Genomic DNA, 22,892 nt, shown 5'->3' with positions numbered 1-22,892 from the left:
TTTATAATTATTAGCTTTATTTTATAATTATTTTTTATTTGCAAGGTTTTTGGCCTCAAATCCTTGCGACTACATTCAGCCTTTTTACATAGGAATTGGTGTTTCTTTGTAAAGCAACTTTACAGTCAATATCTTAAGAATAAAAGTAGTTGTCACTGAATCCTGAGAAGAACCCTGTATCTTAGTGTCATTAACTTTCAGTTATTAGCACCAATCATTCAAATAAAGGCATCAAGATCTGAACCTCATTTATGTGAATATGCTTGCTGGAGTTTCATACATTTGTAACTTTGCCGCATTTTATTAATTTATGGATTCAAGGCCATGGTGATGTGGCTTTTAAAGTGTCTTTAGGCTCCTGCATTTGTGCATTTCTATTTCTCACACCTAAAGGTCCCAATTGCTAATTTAAATCGGCTTTCCTCCCCATCCCCTTTTTTGACAGGTTTGTGTTACAATCCTTGGTGCACACTGTGCAGCTGTGGTACTTCATTTGTTTCTTTGTGTGGTCGGGACATCTTTGGCTGTCAGACTGTTTAGATTCATTCTCAGCGTTTCTGTCAATCCATTTGTTCTAATACTTGAAAAATAACAGTGCTTTTAAAAGAGATGGGAGGAACTGCCCAAGCCAATGTGATAGAATTGGGATATAATATTTCATAAGAGGCATATACAAACTGAGCGTATTTAATAAAGGTTATTATCCATTACTTTCAAACCTTTGAAAGAACATCATACTTCTATTATAGTATATGTGTCTTGAGAATGAAGTTTTTTCCTCGTTCTGTATGTGCAAGTAGCAGCAGTCCCTACAGGGCTGTGACGCACTGTACTTGAAGAGAATATGTTTGTTGTAATCAACCACGGATGCTGCAGAGTGTTTGCAACACAGTGAAATCAGCATTAGCATTTGCTGATGGTGTGCTCTAAGAGAACCTCGGCTCTAATCCCAGCAGTTTAAACTGTGAAGAATATAACCAAAGGGAAAAATAATAGGTCTGTTTTCAAGCTACGGATCACAAAATTGTCACTTGATTTGTCTGAATGTTTGTGGATTTCTCTAATTTGTCTATTAGTCACTTAAGAATTCCCAAGCAGTCTGGACTGTCCTGTATAACCACCACTCTATTTTTTTTTTCCCCTCAAGCCTACATACTGCAATGCAACACTGTACAGGGTGCAAAAATTTATATAACAGAGTCATGAGTGTATTCATCCTTCTAGAACATACTCTGCTGCAGCACAACTACCTTGTAATGTAGGAATTGCCATAGTAACTACTCATTTCTTATTGATTAGGTGGTTAAAAATTCTCATAATATACAAGCAGAGTAACTTGCTGGCATATGGCTTCAGGCTACCCCTGTGGCAACTCTTACTTATGCATTCTCTACTTTTTCTGTATGTAGGAGAATTTTTTTTTATTTTTTAAATGAATTAGTATTCCTTGCATTAGGTCACAAAGTAGTCTTTCCCACCATAGCAGAGCTTAAATTGTAAGTTAACTTGACATCAAGCTTACAAGGCAGAATAGAAGCCAATATGAGTTAATTATTGGATTAAGGCAGGTAGATTTAGTGTGAAATCTGGAAGGAGGAAAGGAAAGAAAGAAAGAAAAGGCTTCTCATTTTCCCTCATTTAGGGACAAAATTAACCACCTTGCTGACCCCTACCACGTAAAAGAGAATACTATTGTTTTGCAGTCATGATAAATCTCTTTGGAAGATGCTTCTGACCCCATTAGAATCAATTGCAAGATAAACTAAGTACTGTTTTTGTTTCCTTAGTAATACACTAGATGTGGTGATAGTCTTCAGCAGTGGCGTTGTGAATGCTTCCTGAAAGCAGATCAGGGCTGTAGTGAGTTGTGGTGGCTGACAGCTGTCTTGGTTCATGTACTGCTGTTGCTGAATGTACTGCTGTTTCTTACAAGCCTGAAAGATGCTCCAACAAAGCTTCTACCACGTTTATTTTGAACGACAAGCTTTTTGTGAATTCTATCAGGGGACTGAAACTGCAAAGTACTTAGACAGGATGCCAGATAAAATTTAAGCCCAACACATTCTTCAAATGTGAAGTGTGAGTTTTCTCATAATAATATAAAAAGAAAGAGCAGCAACACTGAGCTAGGTTTTTTGATTTGTTTTTGTGGGTTTTTTTTTTTTTTTTTTTTTTTTAAACTCTGTAAAGGCTTCCAAAGCTGTCAGGGACACTTCTGTGATGCTTAGATATATGCATAGATATATCTATATGTATATAGCTGTTATGATTGTATCTGTTTTGATTACTCCAGGATACTATTAGCTTAGTATACAGAGATTGAAGACTTCAGAGGCATTTTCAGTACAGATGTTTGAAATTATTATCACAGGTAGTACCCATGCATGCCTACTTTATTTGACTCCAGCCATCTCTGAACTTCCAAAGTTTGAAATTCAGGGTTAGGGCATTGTTTCTTAGATTGTACCACCTTTCTGTTCCTATATTTTTACCTATGGTCTGACAGCCTTATTTCAAACATTGTATGACCTTAAGAATGCCTTAGGGAGTTCTTAATCCAAAGGGCTGCAGGAAATGACATGGCTGTTTCAATAAGCTAGTCTTTCAGAGAGAGGCTGCTCAGGAAAACATGCTTCTCTTTGTAGTAGGTTGCAAACAAATGGAGGAAGCTCTTTGGCAGCCACAGATACTTTCAGTCTTTAGCAGGAGGAAATAGGCTAGGCTATTCTTAATCTTCGATTGGCCTGAGCTTTTGAGTGCTTTTGTAGAAGCTTACGCAGACAGCAGTGGGAAGTTCAATGGTCAGTGTCCTTTATCTGTGTACCAAGATCTGGGGGACAGGCCAAGAACACAGCCTGAAATACAGACAAGAAAACAACAGTAGTATGTAGAATATGATTTAAGAGTTTAAATTGATAATTGAAGTATTTTTAAAATATTATTTATTTTTCTACCCCATTAAAATTTTTGCTTTTTCTGCCATCATGACCATTTTTTATTACCTCACTGTTACAGATTGGGAATGTTCTGTCTTCCTCTGCAGAGAAGGGCTTTAGTATTATTCTTGAATGGCTTCTTTCCTCATACGACAGCATGGAGAAAGACACAGAATTGAACTAAAAGACTAGAGGGCCAACCACTCTCCGATCTGATGATTCAGAGCTTGTCTGTTTTCGATTGACACAGAACCAAAGGAACGGCCTGGTGCAGTTTTAGATGCTATAGTGTTCTGTTCTAAATCGCTTTCAGGCTATTTGGGGTTCTTACTGTCTGAAAGATATGAAAGATACGGGTTGGTGTTGATCAAACACAGCATGCATAACTCAAAGTGGCAGGCAGGCATCATCTGAAAAAGATCACAAATCTTTTGTATGCATCTTTTTATATTCCCATAAAATTGGGATCGAAACAAAAGCACTATTGATTTTTATTTTTGTTTTACTTTCCACCAAGTATTTTTTTGGTTTTGCTTTTCTTCTTGCCTTTTCTTGAGCGTGGAACTGGTGATGATAAAATAGTCGTATAGGTTGTACGCTGTTTCCTATCGGATATTGAATGGGAGGATCTCCTAGAAAAGAATCCAAATGTACTTTGGTTTTTGTTGTGTTTTTGTTTGTTTTCTATCCTACTCTAGAGCTCTAGAACTCTACCTACTCTGGTGATTTCAAAAGCATTACTTTTCCTAGAAGTGAGTTATTCCATGACTGCTATGCATTCCATCTGCATGATGTAAAGCAGGAATTCATACATAATGCACTGCAAAGATTTCCTGGACACGCAGTTTTGTAACAATAAGCAGACTTAACCTCAACTTTCTGCCTAAGGTTTGACTTTTCTAGTTTCTGCTGCAGGACTGCTTCAGTTAGCAAGCATAAAACGCTCCTGCCTTGAGTTCCCTTACACTCCCCTTACATTCTGAAGTGGTTAGCCAAAATTCAGACCTACTGTTCTGATTGGGTTAAAGGAAGATCAGAGTTCTCTCTCAATACTATTTTAAAATGGCACTGTTCAAGTCAGGGAGAGGAGAAACCGTATTTAGACATACAGCAGCAGCGGTCAGAAAAACTACTGATCCACTGATTTGTATGTATGGTTTGACAGCTATCTGCAAGAAAGTAACAGCAAAATCTTTACAAATGTGGTTAACCAGTAAGTATTCCAAACCAAAATTTTGGTTCATTTCAAAGCTGAAAAGATGCATTAGTCATTTCCAAATGCTAGAAAACCTATTTTATTATTGAGGGGGAAATAATGATTAGGTAGTTTTCGTCAACTGAGGAAACCTGCATGGAAATAACATATTTCGGGGATCTTAAAAACTTTCTTGCAAATTGGTTTGCTGTTCATCCTATACCTGGTGTTTGGAGCTCTAAGCTTAAAGCATCTGTAACATTTGGGCATTTCTGTAAGTGTTTTACAGATGTCTGCAGAGTATGGTCACTAGCAGTCTCGCACATCATAACCAATAAAAACCTCCACGTATTAGACATGGTCTGGTATCTAAATCACACATGTATTTGTATGCTTTTATTCAATCTTCTCTGGGATTACCCTGTGATTTGCATGTTTGGAAGCAAAGGGTCTTTCTGCGTCAAGACATCTATCCAAAGTAGGGAAGAATTTACAGCAGTTAACTGTGGGCTTTCAAAGCAATGACTGCAGTCAGATTCTGGCCTAAGTAATTAACTTAACGATGGGAAAGAAAAGCAGCGTGTGGAAAATATAATTAATTGAAACATATAACGTTCAGTTCACACACAATAAATTGGCAACTATGCCTGAGGTAATTGCCTTTTATTTTCAAGATAAAGTTGGAGTTTTTAAGAAGTAATTGAACATTTTCTTCTATTTTCACACAGTACCAGAAAATACAGTACAGTTAAAATACCAGCAAAAATGAAATAAAATAATGGTTATTGTTGCTTTTGATTTATTTGTTTGTGGATGTGAGCACGATGAGGTGGCAGTGGTGAATTTCGGCAGTGGTGAATTTCAGCAGTGGCAACAGTGACAGTGTGTCTCCTCTGCTGGTGCAAATTTCTACAGACACAGCATGCAGCTCTGGTTCATCACTGGTGCAAATGCACAGCTACTGATGGGGACCATATTAAAAAATAGTGTTTTGTAGAGTGTGCTGTCAAATAGTGTTGTGGTGCACTTTGCATTTGTTGTAGTTTTCATGGACATAAATAGAGATACTTTTGGAGCAACCTACATAGAATAATCTAGAAGGACAAAGCAGAAACAACGAGAATAAATAACTGTAAGAGCTAGATATCTGTTTGCTGAAGAGATTTAGGAATGTGATTCTCCTGACTCAGGAGATAACAGTTAAAATAGTTCTAAAATCCTCCTATTTAGAAGGGTTGAATTTTCCCAATTCTGACAGTTTACTGCAGCATTTTCTGAATAACAAGCATGACACCAGTTGTCAGATCTTCAAGAGAATGCATTCTACCACTTACTGCATAGCGTGGCTCTCTGAAAGGCACCAGTACGATGCCATACTGCAAAACTCAACCTGCTGCAAAACAGCTCTGTTGTCATCTTTCTCAAGAAATTTGCAAGAGGAAAATGAAGATGATTTCCCGCTGGGATTTGCTGCTGTGACTGACCATACAAATCACTAGACTTTTTAATTGCTATCCAGTCTTCTCAATGAATTAGAAATGCACTCTGTCAGTCACTGCTGTTGCTACCCAGCAAATGCGATTTCCCCTCTTTGCACAGGCAGGAGGGTGGGCTGTCTGCCACTTAAGTGCTTTGTTTTTCTTTCTTTCCCTTGCTTTTAAGTGATCTGTCTTTGCCCATAGTGGTGAGAAGGAAAAAGGAAGTCCAAATGTGTTCTGTCCTAAGCATGAGAGTGTGGATCTAGTCTATTTCGTATTTGTCTGAATAACAATGGAATCTAGTAAAGAACCAAGCACTGCAGTGAGTTATTCTCAAAGTAAGTCTGATTAAGAGCTTTACTGCTGCTTAAAATGAAACAGCCTGAAGACTAGGAAATACAGTTCCTTGTATAATACTCCTGCTGTGACTAGTCTTAATACTGCTGTCTCCAGGGAATCTTGCATTTGCTGCAGGCTGAGCCTGGTAGGCAGCTTGTTGTTGAACTAAGTCCTTAAATAGGTAGCCAGAACTTGCAATTTTTTTGCTGGTGAATTTCAAATGATGTTCTAGGAAGATCAAATTAACTAGCAAGGATCCTTTTAACAGGGTAAATTATTACATCAGCAAGTGGTGAACTCAATGAATGTGAGTAGATCTGGCTTGCATCAACAAAGAAGAGATGTTAACAGTGCTACCAGCTGATTCTAAATGCACCTTGATGTGAAAGGCTTTAGACAACACAACAGTTGATCAGCAGCAGCACTTTAGCTTCTTTGCCTACAAAAGTTGCATTCAACTCTAAATATTTCAACTTTACAACAGCACTGCAAATAGTAACTGACTTTTTTTCATTCTGCTGGACAGAAGCTCAAAGTGAGAAGAGCAGGATGTGTTGCACGTTATTACTAAGGTACAAGTGGTAGAAAGGGCTGTGAGTGTGTAAGACTTCTTTCTTAATGGCTATGTATTTTGTTCTGTCCTAGAGAAGGGGCCTGATCCTACATAAAACAGATCACAGTGTTTAACAGCTCACAAATTCAAACACAGGTTTGCATGTTTGGGAGATTTTAAAATATGTTCGTTGTTAAATGAGTACATCTTTCAGGGGATAAATATGTCGTTGCTTATTAGTCTAATAAGCATATGACTGCTGTGGTGGCGGAAGGAAGACTTTAATGCATTCCTAAACAGATTCTTTATTTTTAGATAGCTGAAGTCCTCGGTAAAACTGGGGCTGCTTAATATAGGAAATTACCTTAATTAGGTCACTTCCTGTTTGTGAGATTTTTCTTATTAACATGCTTTTCTGATCTCATTAAAAGTGGATGCAGAAATCTGTAGAAATGCCCTTTTGAGTGAGCATATGATTCTGGGATGGATTTTCAAAACTTACTTATCTTTTGAGCTAAGCCCAGCAGGGTCATTGGTCTTAAATTGATGTAAAGTGTTCCTGGAAGAAATGAATCACATCTCATGCTATTCACCCCAAACACAGAAGTAAATGCATGACAAAAAGCCTTTTTTCATCTTTCTTGACACTAAATAGGCCAAATGATTCCATGGTATTTAGTGGTGCTTCATGAAATTTGAAGCTCAAGTCAGAATTCTTTTGTCTAGATGGCACTGCTCACATTTGACAGGACAATTTTCTTTCTTATTAGATTGTACACCTGAGTCAGGACACTTAAAAATAATAAAATACTATAAAATGACAACACTTAAAATCTGCCCTCAACTTCTAATGCAATGTAGCAGGAAATAAAAATTACAAAATTACAAATTTGCTATATATATATATATATATATATATATATATATATATATATATATATATAAAATATAAATTTTCTTGTATGTGTTCTGACTGGTAGAAATATAAAGGCAAGTACCTCTGTAGAAAATGACTAGGTGACAAACAGGTCTTTGGGCATTTTCCCATGTTTTTAATATGTCTATTTATTTGTAAAGTTTAGATTATTCAGACTATGCAGATCCTAAGAGACAGTCTTTTTTTTGTGACATTTCATGGTGTTTTGTAGTTTTTATACTGAAAATCTAGCCAGAAATGGGATAACACTCAGTGAAGCTTTTCCTAACTTCTCTGAATGAGCAGTGTTTAGATGTCATGGTAACAGGAGGAATTTGTTATGCCCATTCCCTTGAATATCTGCAGTTGTTGCTGCTGAAGCTGCTGCTATGCACAGTGATCATAACGTTCATCTCAGCTGTAGCCCAAACACTAAAGCAGGGCTAAATGCTTCTATGCTTCCTCTGTTCCATTGGGATAGGCTTATCCTTCTATCTGAATACAGGCAAGTACATACATTAGCAAAGTGCCACCAAAGGTTATAATCAACTTTGTTAGTGTGCCAAACCTTTCTTGCTACTACCAACTATGACTACAAAATCCCTGCAAATAATATAGTAGGGAACTGGCCAAAAACCCACACAATCCAATGGGATACAAAATGTCCCACTTCTGTGATATTTTTTTTTCTTCAGAAGTTTCCCCTACAGTTTAGGAGAAATTATTAATCTCTTAGTGGAAGAGATGAGTTGTGCTCAAAGTGAGTTTCACCATACAAATAGGCCCTTCTGAACCAGCTGAAACTGGTCTTGAGTCAATCACGGTGCTTACTGCTCTTCCAATGGAGCCTGGGGTTCCTCTTTCAGTGGCAAAGCAACACACTCCTTCATTTCGGCGTCCTGCTCAGCGGTACCATGAGTAGTGGCTTCGTAAGGCTCACATGGGCAACAGCCAACTTCTCCCTTCCTGCTCTTTTGCAGAATAGTAGTGCGAAAGTCTAACGTTATCACTGCCAAGCGATACAGTTGTAGGATCACAACTAAGATATTCTTAGCTGTAAAAAACACCAGCATCTGGTTGAATATTCGAAAATGGCCCATCAGGATTGAACGCACAATGAAGAAGGGACCATCCTGTATGAACAAGCTCACCCCGATGTTCCACAGCTCTGAGCTATACCTGCACAGCAGCAGGCTAGGGATCTGCCTGCTCGATGCAGTTGGTTTGCAGCCAATATGCTGTACTGGAAATAAAACATACATGTTAAAACAGCTCTCTTAGAACTTAGCTAGGATTGAGCTAAAGGGAAGCTTTTAGGTAGCTTGGATTATAAGTGCATTCAAGTGTGAACAATTCAATGTAAAGCATATCCCATTTCTGGGATCTTAAGTTAAGCAGGCATTTACATAATCTGTCAAAAAGAATCAAAACCCATTTCCCCTTTTCTGTCCCACAAAGCTATCAGTATCAAAACTAGAAGTTCACTTAATTTTTCTACAACAACTTTCCCAGATACTTTTCTGTTAAATCAATGTGCTAAGCTAACATGCATTGTTAAGAAAGAAAAAACACCTTGAATAGGAACACTTCAGCTGGTTCCAAGCTAAGATCTTGCTTGTAAGAGATTCAGTTGCAGACTGTTGCCTTTTCCTTGTGTTATAATAAGTTTATGTCATGTTTGGTGAGAGGCAGTATCAAGCATTATTGTCAAGAAGAAGCCATAGTCCCTGCTTGCCTTGTAAGACTTAAACTCTCAGTCTTCTGGACAGCAAATTGCGTGCAACTACTGGAACCTGTGTGGATGCACAGGTCTTTATCTACAGAAGCAGTGGTGGGCTAGAATGCTTTTGGTGGCATCTAGAGAAGGGTCATCAGACAGCTTTGTGTGTGGTAGGTATGGCTGCATGTTATGAAAATTCATGAAGCTAAACTAACCTGTTTCTCTGGCGATGGGATTACATTAGTATAAAACCAGTAGTTACTGTGATGTGGTACCAACCACCAAGTAGCACAGCTTACCACAATAACTCATTTGTTTGAGGTAGCATGGGGAAAAGGAAAAAAAGATGAGACTTAAGAGCGGAGAATGAGCTGTAGAAGGGGAAACACTTGTTCTGAACCCAGTAGGCAAAGCTTCACCAGCAGCAGGTAATTTTTAATAGCTCATGCGTTCTTAATAGTCTTAACTTCATTGCTGTAGTTTTATATAGCATCAATGAATTGCTTTTTTAGGTCACAGTTACATGCAAGTAAACAGTCTGATGTCTGAATGAAAAGTAGTATTTGTGCAGCTGTATAGTTAACTAAAATAAACTGCACCCATAGTCAACATGTTAAGAATTAAGTTATTGAGCACCAGTTAAATGTAACTATAGCAGAAAAATAGGCGGAAAAGCAACAGCCAGAGGAAAAAAAAAGCACAACGCACATTTTGCTTTACTTAAATTAATGTAAATTAATGCAGGGTTTCTTTAAGTAACATTTGAATTTATTTGGGTATGTGTAGTGGGTTTTTTTGTTTTTTTTTTTTTAAACGTTGTGCATCTTTAAGAGAATATGCAGTAACAAAAAAATTTATCTGTGATAAATTGCAATATTATTTTTTCAGAAGGTGATAGGTGAGCTGAAGTACTGAAATATTTTCCTACCTTCAAAATTGAAATCAAAGCCTAGTGCTGTCCACAAAAAGAGAGCTAATGAAAAATTTCAGGAATCATTTTTCATTATTAATTTATTCGTTCATTACTTTAGGTGTGTCAACCTAGTAGTCATCAGTTTTATAGAAGATGGTGGTGTGGGTAACTTATCTTCAGACTGATACAGTTTACTTGCAAACTTGTTGATATTGGAGGCCAAAAAGGTTGAAATAAATAGATTTTTATTATCTCCTTTGACCTAAGGAAGCCTTTCTGCCTGCAGGCAAATTCCAGCCCAAGTTAGCTGAATGTTGGGCCTTTTAGTTTAGAATAAGAATATACAGTCTCAAAACAGCACGGTCTTGCAAGTTCCCTGTGATCAGGTAGCGTGTCCAGTGGTAACCCCTTGAGAGCCTGCGGCATCTAAGTGTAGGCTGTGTTGTTCCCTGTGGCTGATATTTGCCTATTTCTCTGTGGGATCCAGTAGTCTCCCCACATTGGAATCATGATAGATTCCATGGCCAGATCTAACCCAGGAGCTAACAGAATGAAATTTACAGCAGTAACAGGCAACTAGAGCAACGCTTCAGTACTGCAGTTGCACTTTTTCTGGAAGCAGTATTTTATCCGGAAGACAGAAGTTAGCCAGAAACAAATGCTTCTTCGAAAGAGACCACAATAGGTCTTCAGAAAGTGTCACTATCTTTGTCATATGAATTGCTCTTCAGCAGAAGCCCTGGATATCGCCTGTAGCCTGTGCACAATCACAAGACATGCCAGCAAAACCTTAAAGCACATGTTCTTATTTCTTGTCTGTAAGTACTAACCTGCAAGATCAAGTGGAAACTGTAACATACTCCAGGTCCATACTGCGAGAATTGCATTTATGAGAATATAATTCTTCCTATGGGAGGAGAAAAAGTAGTAACAGTGAAACAGTGGTTTCCTTTTGTGTTAACAAAAATGTTTTCTGTAGTATTTAGAATGTCATTTAAAGGGAGGTTGAGCTAAACAGTGATAAATGCGTGTTTCCAAGTGATACTGGTAATACTGAGGAGAACAGGCACTTTTTGGTGTGGAATTTTTGCTGCTTAGTTCACATGTTCCAGCTGTGCAATTACACTAAATTCCTGATGCTGATGTTATAAGTATATGGAAATATCTCTACTTTGAGCTACAGTGTCTATCTTTACCCTTAATACCATATGTAATGATTACATATTCCCTGAAGCCTGAAGCTTCTCTTCCTAGTCGGAAGGACTTCTTTCCCTCCTATAAAGCCTTTTCTGCGATACTGAAACATAAAATAAAAAAAAGAATAGGGTCTGCAGGAGAACCTTTTCTGTGATTCTTTCACCTTGTGATAGGTGTTCACAATTCAGCTCTCACTGCTGTGAGAGGGAGGTGGGCTTACATTCTCTGGGAGAGAGCGCAATGTTGAAAATTCACAGCAGAACTAGGCTGTTCCCTTTCTTCTTACTTTTGAACACTGTTGTTCTATTGTGAAGAAGAAACTACAAATGAAGTAATCAAAGAATCAACTTGGATAATGAGTCACTAAAGCAAACTTGAGTTACTTCCATGTCAGGCTAAAACAATTCATTAACCGGAGAAGTTCTGTATGTAGCCAGAGTTTCAGCTGCTGTAGCTTTCTGACCTGATGCCACATGGCAGTTATGCTAGTTTTTTGGCTTTTTGTACCCTTTTGTTGTGATGAATGTGATGTGTTTCTCTGCTAGCAATGGATGAGTAATATCTGACAAAGCTCATCAGACTGCTAAGTCTTTTACAGCAGAAAGAAGACAGTAGGAAAGCAGAGCCCTTGACTGTAGCCTTCTGTTATCGGAGGGAATACAGTTTTAGTGGTCTGGATGCCACAGACAGCAAAAACAAAGCTTCAAACTGAACAAATCTCTTTTGTAATGTGCAAATTATTTATGTCGGCAAATATTCCTTACCGCACATCCTCAATGTCCAGGGTTTCACTAGCAAATTCAAGTATATCTGCTGCTGTTCCTACAAACATGAGAAGCAGCTGGGACAACTGGTCCCGGGTGATTTCAACCCCAATGGGGAGAAGCCATCTCCCAACTACTAGAAGTAGTAGAAAGGTCTGGTGGAGAGCCAGGGTCCATACAGTCTCACAGATTGTGGAGAGCTGATCCACAAAGACTTTAGCCTGTTTAAAACACAACAATAGTAACATGCTGTAACTTCAGGAGACTTAGCTTAAAGATGGCATTAATCCTTCAGCCTGCCTTTGATCTCCTTCACGTAGCATTAGAGGAAATAATTTCTATGTGGTGGGTATAATTTGAAAAAGGCATGTTAATAACATTTTTGGATAACGAGTACTGATTCTTTCTCCATACTTTTTTTTTCCTATTGTCATTTTTTAGCTATTATTATTTGCAGAATCGTCATCCAGACATAATAAATTCAGTTACGTTTTGAGGAGAACAGTATGAGACTTCCTACCAACAAGTGTTAGTACTTGGTGACATGCTGGCCGCTTTTACCATATGGCTTTGTGTAAGCCACATTTTCTTTTGGTCACTATTTAAAGAGATTGCCCGTATAGGTATGACAGTCCTCTCCAATTGCTTTTTCCCAACATTTCACAAGTTCACTGAGAGGAACAGGAAAAAGTGTCCCACCTACCGTCCGAATGATGTGGTGATCTATTCTCTCGCTTCCCTCACTGATCTCTGGAGACTGACTGGTATCTTGATTGGTGACATTCAACTGAACAGCTTCAGGCTCATTACTGCAATACTGTTGTGAACAAAACCATTACATAAGCATTAATATCGTGCACAGGCAGCAGATGCGTTCTATGGCTGAAAGAGGCCTGCAGTCTTGATGTGAGATGTGTTGGTAGGCCCTGGGGAAGCTGCAGGATTGTTCTGCAGAAGCAGATGTAAATTCAAAGGCTGATGGAGCAGGTCATACCGTTTTCTGCTAAAACTGCACTCTGCAGCTCTCTTCAACGCGCTGCCGGGTTTCCTACATTGTCTCTTTCTGCCTAGAATGGTACAGTAGGTAGAACTCGCTCAGTCTGCTATCTTATGCTTATGATCAGAGGCTCTGTATCCAAACTTGTTTTCCAAGTATCTGTTTTAAGCTTCTACTGTCCAAAATAAGTTCTCTAAAAATGCAATTGTTTTCTTCTGTGATTTCTCTCAAGGCTGCAATTAATAGAGCTGAGCTGTAGGGGCATTTGGGTTGTATTTTCCCTCTTCCTTTCCCTGCAACTTTGCCTATTTTGCAGGAAGTTCATAATGTAAGAGATGAGATTCAGGAATAACTAGAAGAAATAGGTCTGTAATGTTGCCTGCCCCTGCAGAGTACAAAAATTGGTGCTTTAGTTTTTGTAGGCGTTGGATCCTGTGGGAAAGTAAATGTTGGCTAAAGCACACTGCTGGGTGCAGCGCAGTGACTCAGCAGTGGGAAGTGCATTGCTTTCTGCCTTTGTCCAGCAGAAGCTCTTGGGGTAGCTGGGGCCTGGCTCCTAACATCTGTCTTCATAACAGCCTTTAGCATTTCACTGTAATAAAAAAGGAGTAATTAGAAAATCAAACCAGGCTGTCACGAAAGACTTCTATCCCCCTTTACTTGTGCCAGAGAACGCCAAAAAACTCCACTGGGCCCCCCACCATTTTATTGCACAAGGAGTGATTTTCTGCAACAATTGGAATGTTTGCATGCATACTAAGCAGCTCTATTCAGCATAATGCCTGCCAATAGACAGGCAACGTTTTCCAGCAAATGTCAGAGCCTAAAAAACTTCAGATCCCCTTTTACTTTGTCTCTGATGATACTGCTCATATCTGAGCAAGTGCTGCTTCTTGCCTGACATTGTAGATAAATGGAGCAACTTCCTGTGGCCTGAAAAATCTGGAAAAAAGTCAATGCCTGTTCTTTTGGAATTGGTGATAACAGCTCTGAAACTGAATGCATGGCTTATTGCACAATGGGTGTGACAGCATTGAAAGATTGTCACCAAGATGTTGGGGAAATATTTCCATCTGGGGAAGGGAGGTCTTGAAATTCTGGCCGTGGACACAGGGACAGACAGGATCTGGGGTTCTGCCTATCTGCTGCCTTTTGGGGCTGATCTCCCAGGTTGTCCCTACAGGTTGCTCCTGCACAACCTGCTGTGGGCTTGTTTTGTTATCTAGCTGCGCATAGGCATAGAGAATGGTTAAAAAAATAAGTTGACTTTATTTATGTTTTTCATAGGGCTCCTAATATGCAATTTTTGAAACCATTCCTGACTTGATGGGGGATGCATGGCTCCAAGAACATTGACCAGTGTTCCTTAGAGCCAGATCTGAACTGCTCTGCCTGCAGGCTGGAAATGGAGAACTGCATCTGCAGAGTCAGGTATTTAAATCGACCTCTAATTTTAATTTCAGTAGGTTCCTCTCTTCTTTTGATTTGTTCCTCTGAATATTTATTAAGTGGTGATTGTGGTGGTGATTCACTTGAAAGTTAGGAAAAGAACCTTTATTTTACATCATGTATATGCATGTAAATAGGCCTGTTGGTGCCAGGCATATCTGCCTAGCTAATTATGTATGCACAGTGACTTAATGGGAATGTGACAAGGAATAAGCCAGTACTAAGCTTCATAGGCAGATGAACATGGTTTACCTTCTTAGTTCTACAGCCTTGTTACTCATAGGTGTCTGGATGTGCATGTAGCTGAACAAAAGTGCTTAATGTTTATTGTGCAAAAATAGAACAGGAAGAAATTCTACACATCTTACAGAAATTCTAGTAGATTTACTTCTTTTGTTTCTTATGAAATGAAGCTGATATTCCTCTGATCTATAAAACATCATCAAAGTGGAAACTGTTTTGCATGACATATTTTCTCAGTGCCCAGCTTGCAAAGATCTTGCTGGGGGTGCAGGGGGACCCCCTGAAATACTGAACTAATCCAGCAATTTTCTATTTGCTTCTTATTCAGTGCCAGATAGAAATGAGGTCAGCTAAAACTTTTTGCAGCAGACCCAGCAGTGAGGTGATAAAATTGCTGCTGGAATAGCAGGGTAGTGTGCCCTCAGCCCTGTTACCATGTGGAAGCTGACAGCCCCTGCTAAGCAACAGGTACCCCTCGCTCTGCATCGCTGGAAGCAGTGTGGCCGTCACTATGGCAACACACATGATGTCAAATTCAGTATTGTGACTTGGCTTCATTTTGCTTCGACTAGAAAGCTGAAATGTAACATAGGGAGAAAGGATTGCTTAAGCTGTCTTCCCAATTGAGGAAGACAACGAGTGTGGGAAGGGAGAAATGATGCATAGTATCTCTTTTGGAAGAGTGATACAGTGGAATTTTAGCTGGTAAGAGAATCCCATGTTTGAATGAGGCTGAGGGAATGGACAGGAAAATTGGTTATTTCCTTAGTGGTTAAATGTATTTAAAGGTTTACCAAGTATCCATCTTACTTTTGAGCAGGACACTTGCGTGAATACTGTCCTGGCCGTCAGGTAACCTCTGCAAAAGATGGTCAGCTGTTTTGCTGTGGTAGTAATATACAAGGTATTTGAAAAGCTATGAGGCATTCGTTCATCTGAAGTCTTATGCATTTGAGGAATTATTATTGTTTCTTAATGGAATAAATGGTTTTAATTTTCTTGCTGCTCTGTTTTGCTGACAGCAATTTCTTTTGCTCAGTATGATTTAATTTATTTTATGGAGTCTCCCAAAGATGCATTTCATCCCCAAATGCTTCACTGCGAAGCAGCACTTTTTATGCAGTCAGTATTCCACTTTGAATGGCACTACTTCTGTCCAGTACTCGGAGGCAGACTTGTCTCAGTCTTCAGGAGAAACTGTGCATTAGCACATGCCTGGAGTAACAGCACCAGCACAAGCGGTTGATGTTTCTGCTTAGGTTTTCAACAAGAGATCAAAGTTCTGCGGCCTCGAAGACCACAAACTGTTCTGATAGTGTGTGTACAAAAAGTATGGAGCCATTCTGGTATTATTTTCATAAGGAACACTTAAGCACAACTTTCACCAGAAGATATAATACATTATCTGGGTGCTGTTTGATATTGTTACGAGGGCTGCTCCTTGTCTAGTAGTGCTGCTTTTGAATCTGTCTGATGGTGCATTTCTAGAACTCTCTATCCTGTTTTTCCAGGTATAAACTAAGCTGTTAACTTGATATACTCCCTCTTTAATTCATAGTAACAGTATATCAATAAGAACAAAATATGCCATGTTCTAACATCATTTTGGGAAATAAACTGCTGCCTCTGACTACAGAATTAGCCTGTTTTGTGGACCAGATTTAACTATGACAGATGTTCTCAATATCCATGTTACCTGTCTGTGACTGTTTAAGGAGATTCGGCAAAACAAGATGACAATAAATTCCTGCTGCTGTATTTAGAAAAAGCCTCAGGCATTTTCAGTGTAAACACAATTTTGAATATTTGATTACACTTCTGGGGGCTCTAACAATATTTCAAAAGAGAAAATAAGGGACTGTGTCTCCTTAGTCTAATTAATGTATCATCTTCTATCGCTTTCTCTTTCGCTCCTACCAGGTAATTTTCTGCTAAGGTTGTATAAAAATCCTGGGGCACGCAAAAATCCCCTTTTACACTGCATGGAAGGAAGTTCTATGGGGACTTGCAATCAGCTGGCACGGGGGAAGGACTCACATGCTCGGCATGGGCTGTTGACTTTGTCTTCATCCTAACTGGTGACCTCAGTTGCCAGAGGAATCACTGCCTTTAAAATTGCTGCCACACATTTGGATCCTGAAGTGGAATCCAGACTCCCCTTCCCAGATCATTGTATAGCACAGAGAAATTAGCACAACAGCTAACCTGTGGTGGGAATCTGTGAATATTCTTCTAGTTTGAAGTATACATGAGGTAATTTAAGAGCCTTTTAATTAACAGTTACCGCAATTTTGGCTTGCTTGGAGTTTGCCTGTAAATGCATAAAACTCTTATTTTATTTTACAAAGGCCTCTAAAGCAATGAAATTCTTTTACCATCCTGAGCAAGATTCAAGCTGATAACCTGGGGCTGAAATGCTGTATTTCATACTTCTAGTCTTCAGTTTCTCAGCCAAATACAAATAGTCTCAATTTAGCTAGGAAAGAGATTCATTACTCGATATTAGGAAATGCACAGTTGTCCATAGTCCCAGCCAGTCTGGGAGGCCTACCAGCATAAAATGGAAAATTGGATCAAGGTCTGGCATTTATACCTAAATCCAAACCATCAGATAATCAATTTCAAGCCAGTCCATCATGTTGCATAATAAATACCTGTGTCCCATGGTGAATTTCCAGTAGCCATAATGATGGTACTATGCAAATCAGATACAAAAAGATTGCTGGAGAAAACCTGCAAAGGAAAAGATAGCTTGGTATTATATCACATTGTAAATATCTTGTATTCTCCATTATTATCTCAGTTGGACATGGAGAATTCTACTTACATTACAGTTCACATTGGGCTATAACTGCAAATAAGAGTTGCAATTCTTGCTGAATTCTCACACTGTCAATATAATGAATTATACTTTTTTTTTTTTTTTGTAAGCCTAAGATCATATATAGTTTATTTAAAATCCCTTCTCAAAAACTACCCAAGTATTTTAGCTGTTTTTATTTCCATCATGTATTTCCATCCATTCTCATTATTTAAAACAAACTAACAACAAAAAAAAAGTCTAACTGATGTGATCTTTTAGATTTGAGGAAGGATGAATCATAGAATCACTTGAGTTGGAAGGGACCTATAAGGGTCATCTGCTCCAAATCCCCTACAATGAGCAGGGATGTCTACATCTAGAGTTGTTCCACTGGATAGTGCTGGGATGAAGGCTGTTGATTAGGATCCTAGTGACACAGAAAAGTTGGAAACGACTTTGCTGAAGACATTTCTTTAGTTAGATTTTTTCAGTGCAGACTAAAATGATTTATGAAAATGGGCCTTGCCCTTCTTCCCCCACTTGTGCTGGCAACTGTCTAATCTTTTTAGGATTTCTTTCTCCAGTTCCTTTTTCTTGTTGCTCTCTTCTATAACTTGTGATGGCGAAGCTTTATCATCTAAAGCTTCTTGAACTGAGTTTATTAAGGCATGAGGGTGGTGAGACACTGGAACAGGTTGCCCAGTGAGGTTGTGAATGCCCCCTTCCTTGGAGGCACTTAAGGCCAGGCTGGATGGGACTGCAAACAACCTATTCTAGTGGGAGGTGTTCCTGCATATAGCAGGAGGTTGGAACTAGATGATCTTAAAGGTCCCTTCCAACCCAAGCCATTCTATGATTGTATGTTTTCCTATGAAACATATGACTTTATTTTTTCATTTTGCAATTCTTATCATTTTGGATTACGAATGAGGCTGTCCAATGCCAGCCCTGCCATAGTATGGAGTGAGCATCACAGTGATGCTTCCGAGAGTGACAGCAGCCTCTGCACCACATGTACATCTCAGGCAGAACAGTGAGGACAGCTTCAGGACACTTGTTTGGTTCCATCTGTCTTGTCAACAGCACACATGGCAGTGAACTGAAATTGCTTATAATTGTGTTTTGGTCAAATTAGTTGGATCTATTATTAGCTCACATCTGGAATGTACCTTTATTTCTGTAATAATGACTTTTTCAGAGGAGATTGTTTTGAGGAAGAAAAACAACCAAAAATCCAGCTGCTTAGGAAAATCATTTGTTTGCTGAACTGCTCCGAAAAGTTTCAGTTAATCCCTCTGTATAAGGTGGTCTTGAGCTGTTATGTGTTGTTTGCTTTTTATAGTTGGTTTGTATTTCCTTTTTTACATTTTGGTTGTTCTTGGGGTTAGAAGGTGTGCTTGAGTGTTTGTTTGTTTTCCTGAAGTTAGTGATTCTGTGGGGTTTTAGCCTAGTTATTTTAGGAGAGAACACACTTCTCAATTGAATGGGAGGACTATTTTATTTTACTATTTCCTATAGGACTTGAGCACATGAGAAATCCATCCAGCTGGCAAGTTAGCAGTGCTGAGCTAATGATAGCAGATCTGGCCAGGAAAGTTCAGGAGCTTTAACCCTGCCTTTCTTTCAGAAGGAACGCTGTAGAGCAAATATTACTTGGCCAGGCACACAATATTACTCTCTCCAAACGCTCTATTTAATTATTTCTGCTGATGTAATAAGCAACTGTCTTTTCTGAATAGTGTATGGAGAGCATGCGAGGCTTGTGAAGGCAGGGGAGTTCTGTGGTAGAGACTGTCCTTTGCTTGCATTAGTAGACAAACATGGAGGCATTTCTATAAATGCAGCTGATGTTTTTGGTTCTGAGTATGGGTGTCTGCAGAGCAAGAAAGTTATCCTGTTGTGATTAGATGCTGCTCATTTGTCTGCAGTTCTCACCTACAACATCATTGGACCATTGTCCTTCTAGCCAAATTTAGCCCAGACTTCTAGCACACGTTCATTGAAAAGAATCTGCTTTCTGTATGGTTGGTTTTTTTTTTTGGTTGTCCAAAAATGGGTTTAGTGAGTGTGCCTTCATGAAGTGTCTGCTGCCTCTTCCTCACCCTAGTGAACGGGGTCTGTTCACTCTGCCTGTGATTTACACATGTGCTCTGCTGTTAAATTTTCCTGTATTCCAGAAAGAATCACTGCTTTTATTACATTTAAATTTAGATGTAGAACACTTTTGAGAATTGTCATACAACATTGCTTCTGTTATAATGCGTTTCACAGGCTGCAATAGACAGAAATATAAGGTCATGGAAATTGCTAGGATTTTCTTTTTTTTTTTTTTACCTTGAATTTGTCCCAGGGACACTGGGATAAAGGACCTGCAGTTTGAGATTTTTACAAAGAAAAGGTCCTAGTGAAACCTGGACAATTAGTTACATGCCCGCTTCCCCTTCACCAACCATTTGTTTTTGGCTGACTGACTGTGCTGATGAGCTGTAGATGTCTGCAGTCATTCCTTACATACGTGTAAAAACGTATAAAAAGAGCTTGGGCAAATTCTGCTATGACTAACTTATTTTGCTCATTTCCCAGGCAGTCTTTCCTGCATGAAGGCTTCCCTCTGGAATAGCCTCTTACATTCAAATCCAAACACTTAAACGACTCTTACTGTAAGAGTTCTTGCTGCTCATCTTTTATTTGATGCTGAGCTTTTGTTCATGCACTAGCATTGAAATAGCACTGTTGTGGGTAGCAGACCCAGGGAATGAGATGCCTGCCAGCAAATGGCTGGCTGGGTGAGAGGTGTGGGGCCCCTGGCACCATCTCACTGCCTGTGCTCCTGACTGGCTGTGGCATTGTGATGCCCAGTGACCCTGCCAGAGAATGCGTGCCCCCATTTCCCCTGCACCCTGGATTGGCAGAACAAAAAGCTTTTGGCTGCAGCAAAGTTCCTTCTTCTTTCAGCTGTTGGTGCACACTCACTATTGTACAAAGAGTGGTTCCCAACTCGTCTATTGCAAAGCTGCCCCTCCTGAAAGCCCTCTGGGTTTGGCCACTGGCTAGCCAGGACTTCACCACTTTTTTACCACCCCAGGTTCAGCAGCAGGGAGACTGCAGCTCCCTGAAACTGTGGCAGAAAGGAAGCCAGGGCAGCTCCGCTCACAGGCAGCAGCCCCTCATCTGCAGCAGAGTACATGCAAAGAAGCAAGAGGGGCTCCGTCGGAGCCAGCAGGATATGCTCACCATTTGTAGCCTCTGCCTTGCTTAAACTTGAGCGTGAGCCCTGTCTCCAGGCAAAGCAGAAGATTGAGCAGTGCCAGCAGCCAGTACTTGGGTTCTTTCTTCACTTCAGTCACTCTCCAGACCCCGATGAGGGAGTGCAACACGAACAGCAGGCGAGTAACAAGAGCGTTGAGCAGAACCATCAGCTCCATCCTGGCCCAGTCCCTCTCCACTCTCCCCAAACGCAGGCCCAGTGCCTGTTAGGAGCACAGAGAAGCTGCCCTGGGAATCACGGCAAAGCCTGCACAACGCAGGCACGCAGCTCTTTCCTCTCCCATCTCCACAAAGGGGCCCATTATAACAAAAAAGAAACGGTATTGCCCCTCCCCCAGACTTCCTGAAAACTTTTTGGAGAGAAGAAAAAAAAAGAAGCTCACGCTTCCAAGCTGTGGTGCTTTGCAGTGCTCTGTGCAGTTCTGACCACACTGAGCAGGAAAGGTTTCTGCATGTCCCCTCTCTATCATCTCAGGGACTGAAGGCCAGGGAAACTGCAGTCTCGCCCAGTTCCCATTTCCTTCCCAGCTCTGTTCTTATTTCCTATATTTCCAGCAAAGAGACAAAATGTAAGAAACACTATTAATGTGAATCTTCCTTGCTAAAACTTCCACTGCATTGCTGATGCTGCAAAAACCTCCTTACTCTCCCCTCCCCACAAAAGCTTTACTTCATATTTGGAAACTTTTGAAATCATTCATTTAACAGTGCAATACAGGAAGCAGAGGCTATGTATTTCAATATTGGAATCCCTGTGTGCAGACACATGGGTGTGGAGATTAGTGTTGAGCCGACTGATTGATTAAATTTCAGCACTGCTTAGCTTTTTTAACTAGCATTGGCTTTAATTTAACTAATGTACTGAATAATCTTCAACCTGCTTCAGGATGAAGAAGCAGCCCAAGTGTGAGGAATTCCATAAATCAGACTGAAATCTGGGCTAACACCAGTGTTACCCAATAAGCCAATAGAGTCAGACACAAAAGGCACATTTGAGTTTGACTGTTAAGTCAGATACCTTTGGAATGAGCTTTAGTACCTTCTGCAGCAATGGTTTGTAACTTACAGAGTACGGTAAGAGTTGCCTCGACATTTCTTATGGTAGTTCCATTTTTATTTGAATTTACACTTCTGAAACTGAAATGTCACCTGGATGAGAATTGTTACCTGCTCCGTTTTTGTGTATGTTTCCTGCCAAAGCACTGAAGTTGAGATATGCTATTGTAAAATACCAAAGCAGATTGGAAGACACGGAACCTACTATGACCCTCCAAAGGCCTAACTTCCTCACTTATTTAAAAGCATTGTTCTACTTTAAAGATAAGGAGATGTTTGTCTGAAAGTTGTGACCCTTCTAAGATGAAATTTTCCTCAGAGGTTTCTCATAGTGAAGCCAAGCCACTTCTCTACAAACTGCTCCCACCAATGCCATCCAGCCAATATCCATGGGGCTGAAGGATATAGGAGAGTAGAATCATGAAAAATAACCCTGCCCAGAAAAAGGAAGACCAAAGGTCCTTCACTCACTATAGGTTTCTCACTCAGGAAATGCCTGAGTGAATAAATGGGCTGTGCAGTGTACCTTTTTGAAACAACAGAATCATATTCCTTGTACTCAGAGCAAAATCAAGAGCTTACCACTGATAATCACCGGCCAACAGCCACCCATATGGTGTTGTGAGGGCTATAGGTTCATAGCTCTTCTGCTGGTGTTAAGCTCAAACGTAACTGAAAATGAAACAGGGAACAGACAGAACTGAGATAATTTAAACTCCTCTGTGAGAGCTTGATGACTAAGAAATGACATGAGGGCAACACATTCTAATTGTTCATGGAAATTCTAACGTCACAGACACATCATAAACTTGAAAAGATGATCAGTTGGATAGGTCAGTCCCACGACAGCATGTACTCAGGAAAGATGCAGTGAGATTTGTTGGTAGGTCAGTAATGCTGTGTGTTTAAAGATATCTTAGAGTTTGTTTTACCAGATAAGCCCATCAATGGACAATCCAGTCCTCACATGGGTGGAAGTGCCAAACAAAAGAAGGAAGTTAATACTGACTTTGTATTACATTTGTCTATCTGACCAGTGGGCCATGCTGGCAACAGAGGGCTGTGT

General features: G+C 39.7%; 2 protein-coding genes across 3 annotated transcripts in view; one reads left to right on the top strand and one right to left on the bottom strand.

The window, feature by feature from the left end:
• Positions 1-3,354: 3,354 nt before the first annotated feature.
• Positions 3,355-21,209, bottom strand: TMEM26 (transmembrane protein 26). Of its 2 annotated transcripts, none has more exons than XM_052677410.1 (6): positions 20,738-21,209; positions 17,355-17,433; positions 12,715-12,828; positions 12,012-12,232; positions 10,881-10,957; positions 3,355-3,568 (listed from the first exon to the last, which is right to left on the bottom strand). In XM_052677410.1, exons 1-6 carry the CDS (start codon positions 20,926-20,928, stop codon positions 3,357-3,359), a joined length of 894 nt encoding a protein of 297 aa, XP_052533370.1. In that variant the 5' UTR covers positions 20,929-21,209; the 3' UTR covers positions 3,355-3,356. The 2 variants fall into 2 exon arrangements, with proteins under 2 accessions (XP_052533370.1, XP_052533369.1); XM_052677409.1 differs by lacking the exon at positions 3,355-3,568 and adding an exon at positions 7,549-8,660 and having other exon boundaries at positions 20,738-21,205.
• CABCOCO1 (ciliary associated calcium binding coiled-coil 1) overlaps positions 14,302-22,892 on the top strand; it is a 112,245-nt gene continuing 103,654 nt past the window's right edge. Inside the window, exon 1 of the mRNA XM_052677411.1 lies at positions 14,302-14,439. The gene's annotated coding sequence lies outside the window, so the exon portion shown is untranslated. The remainder of the gene's footprint in view (positions 14,440-22,892) is intronic.

Source organism: Tympanuchus pallidicinctus, unplaced genomic scaffold (assembly GCF_026119805.1).
Source record: "Tympanuchus pallidicinctus isolate F22 unplaced genomic scaffold, pur_lepc_1.0 scaffold16, whole genome shotgun sequence".
NCBI classification, from domain to species: Eukaryota; Metazoa; Chordata; class Aves; order Galliformes; family Phasianidae; genus Tympanuchus; species Tympanuchus pallidicinctus.
This window is presented reverse-complemented; position numbering and strand designations above follow the sequence as displayed.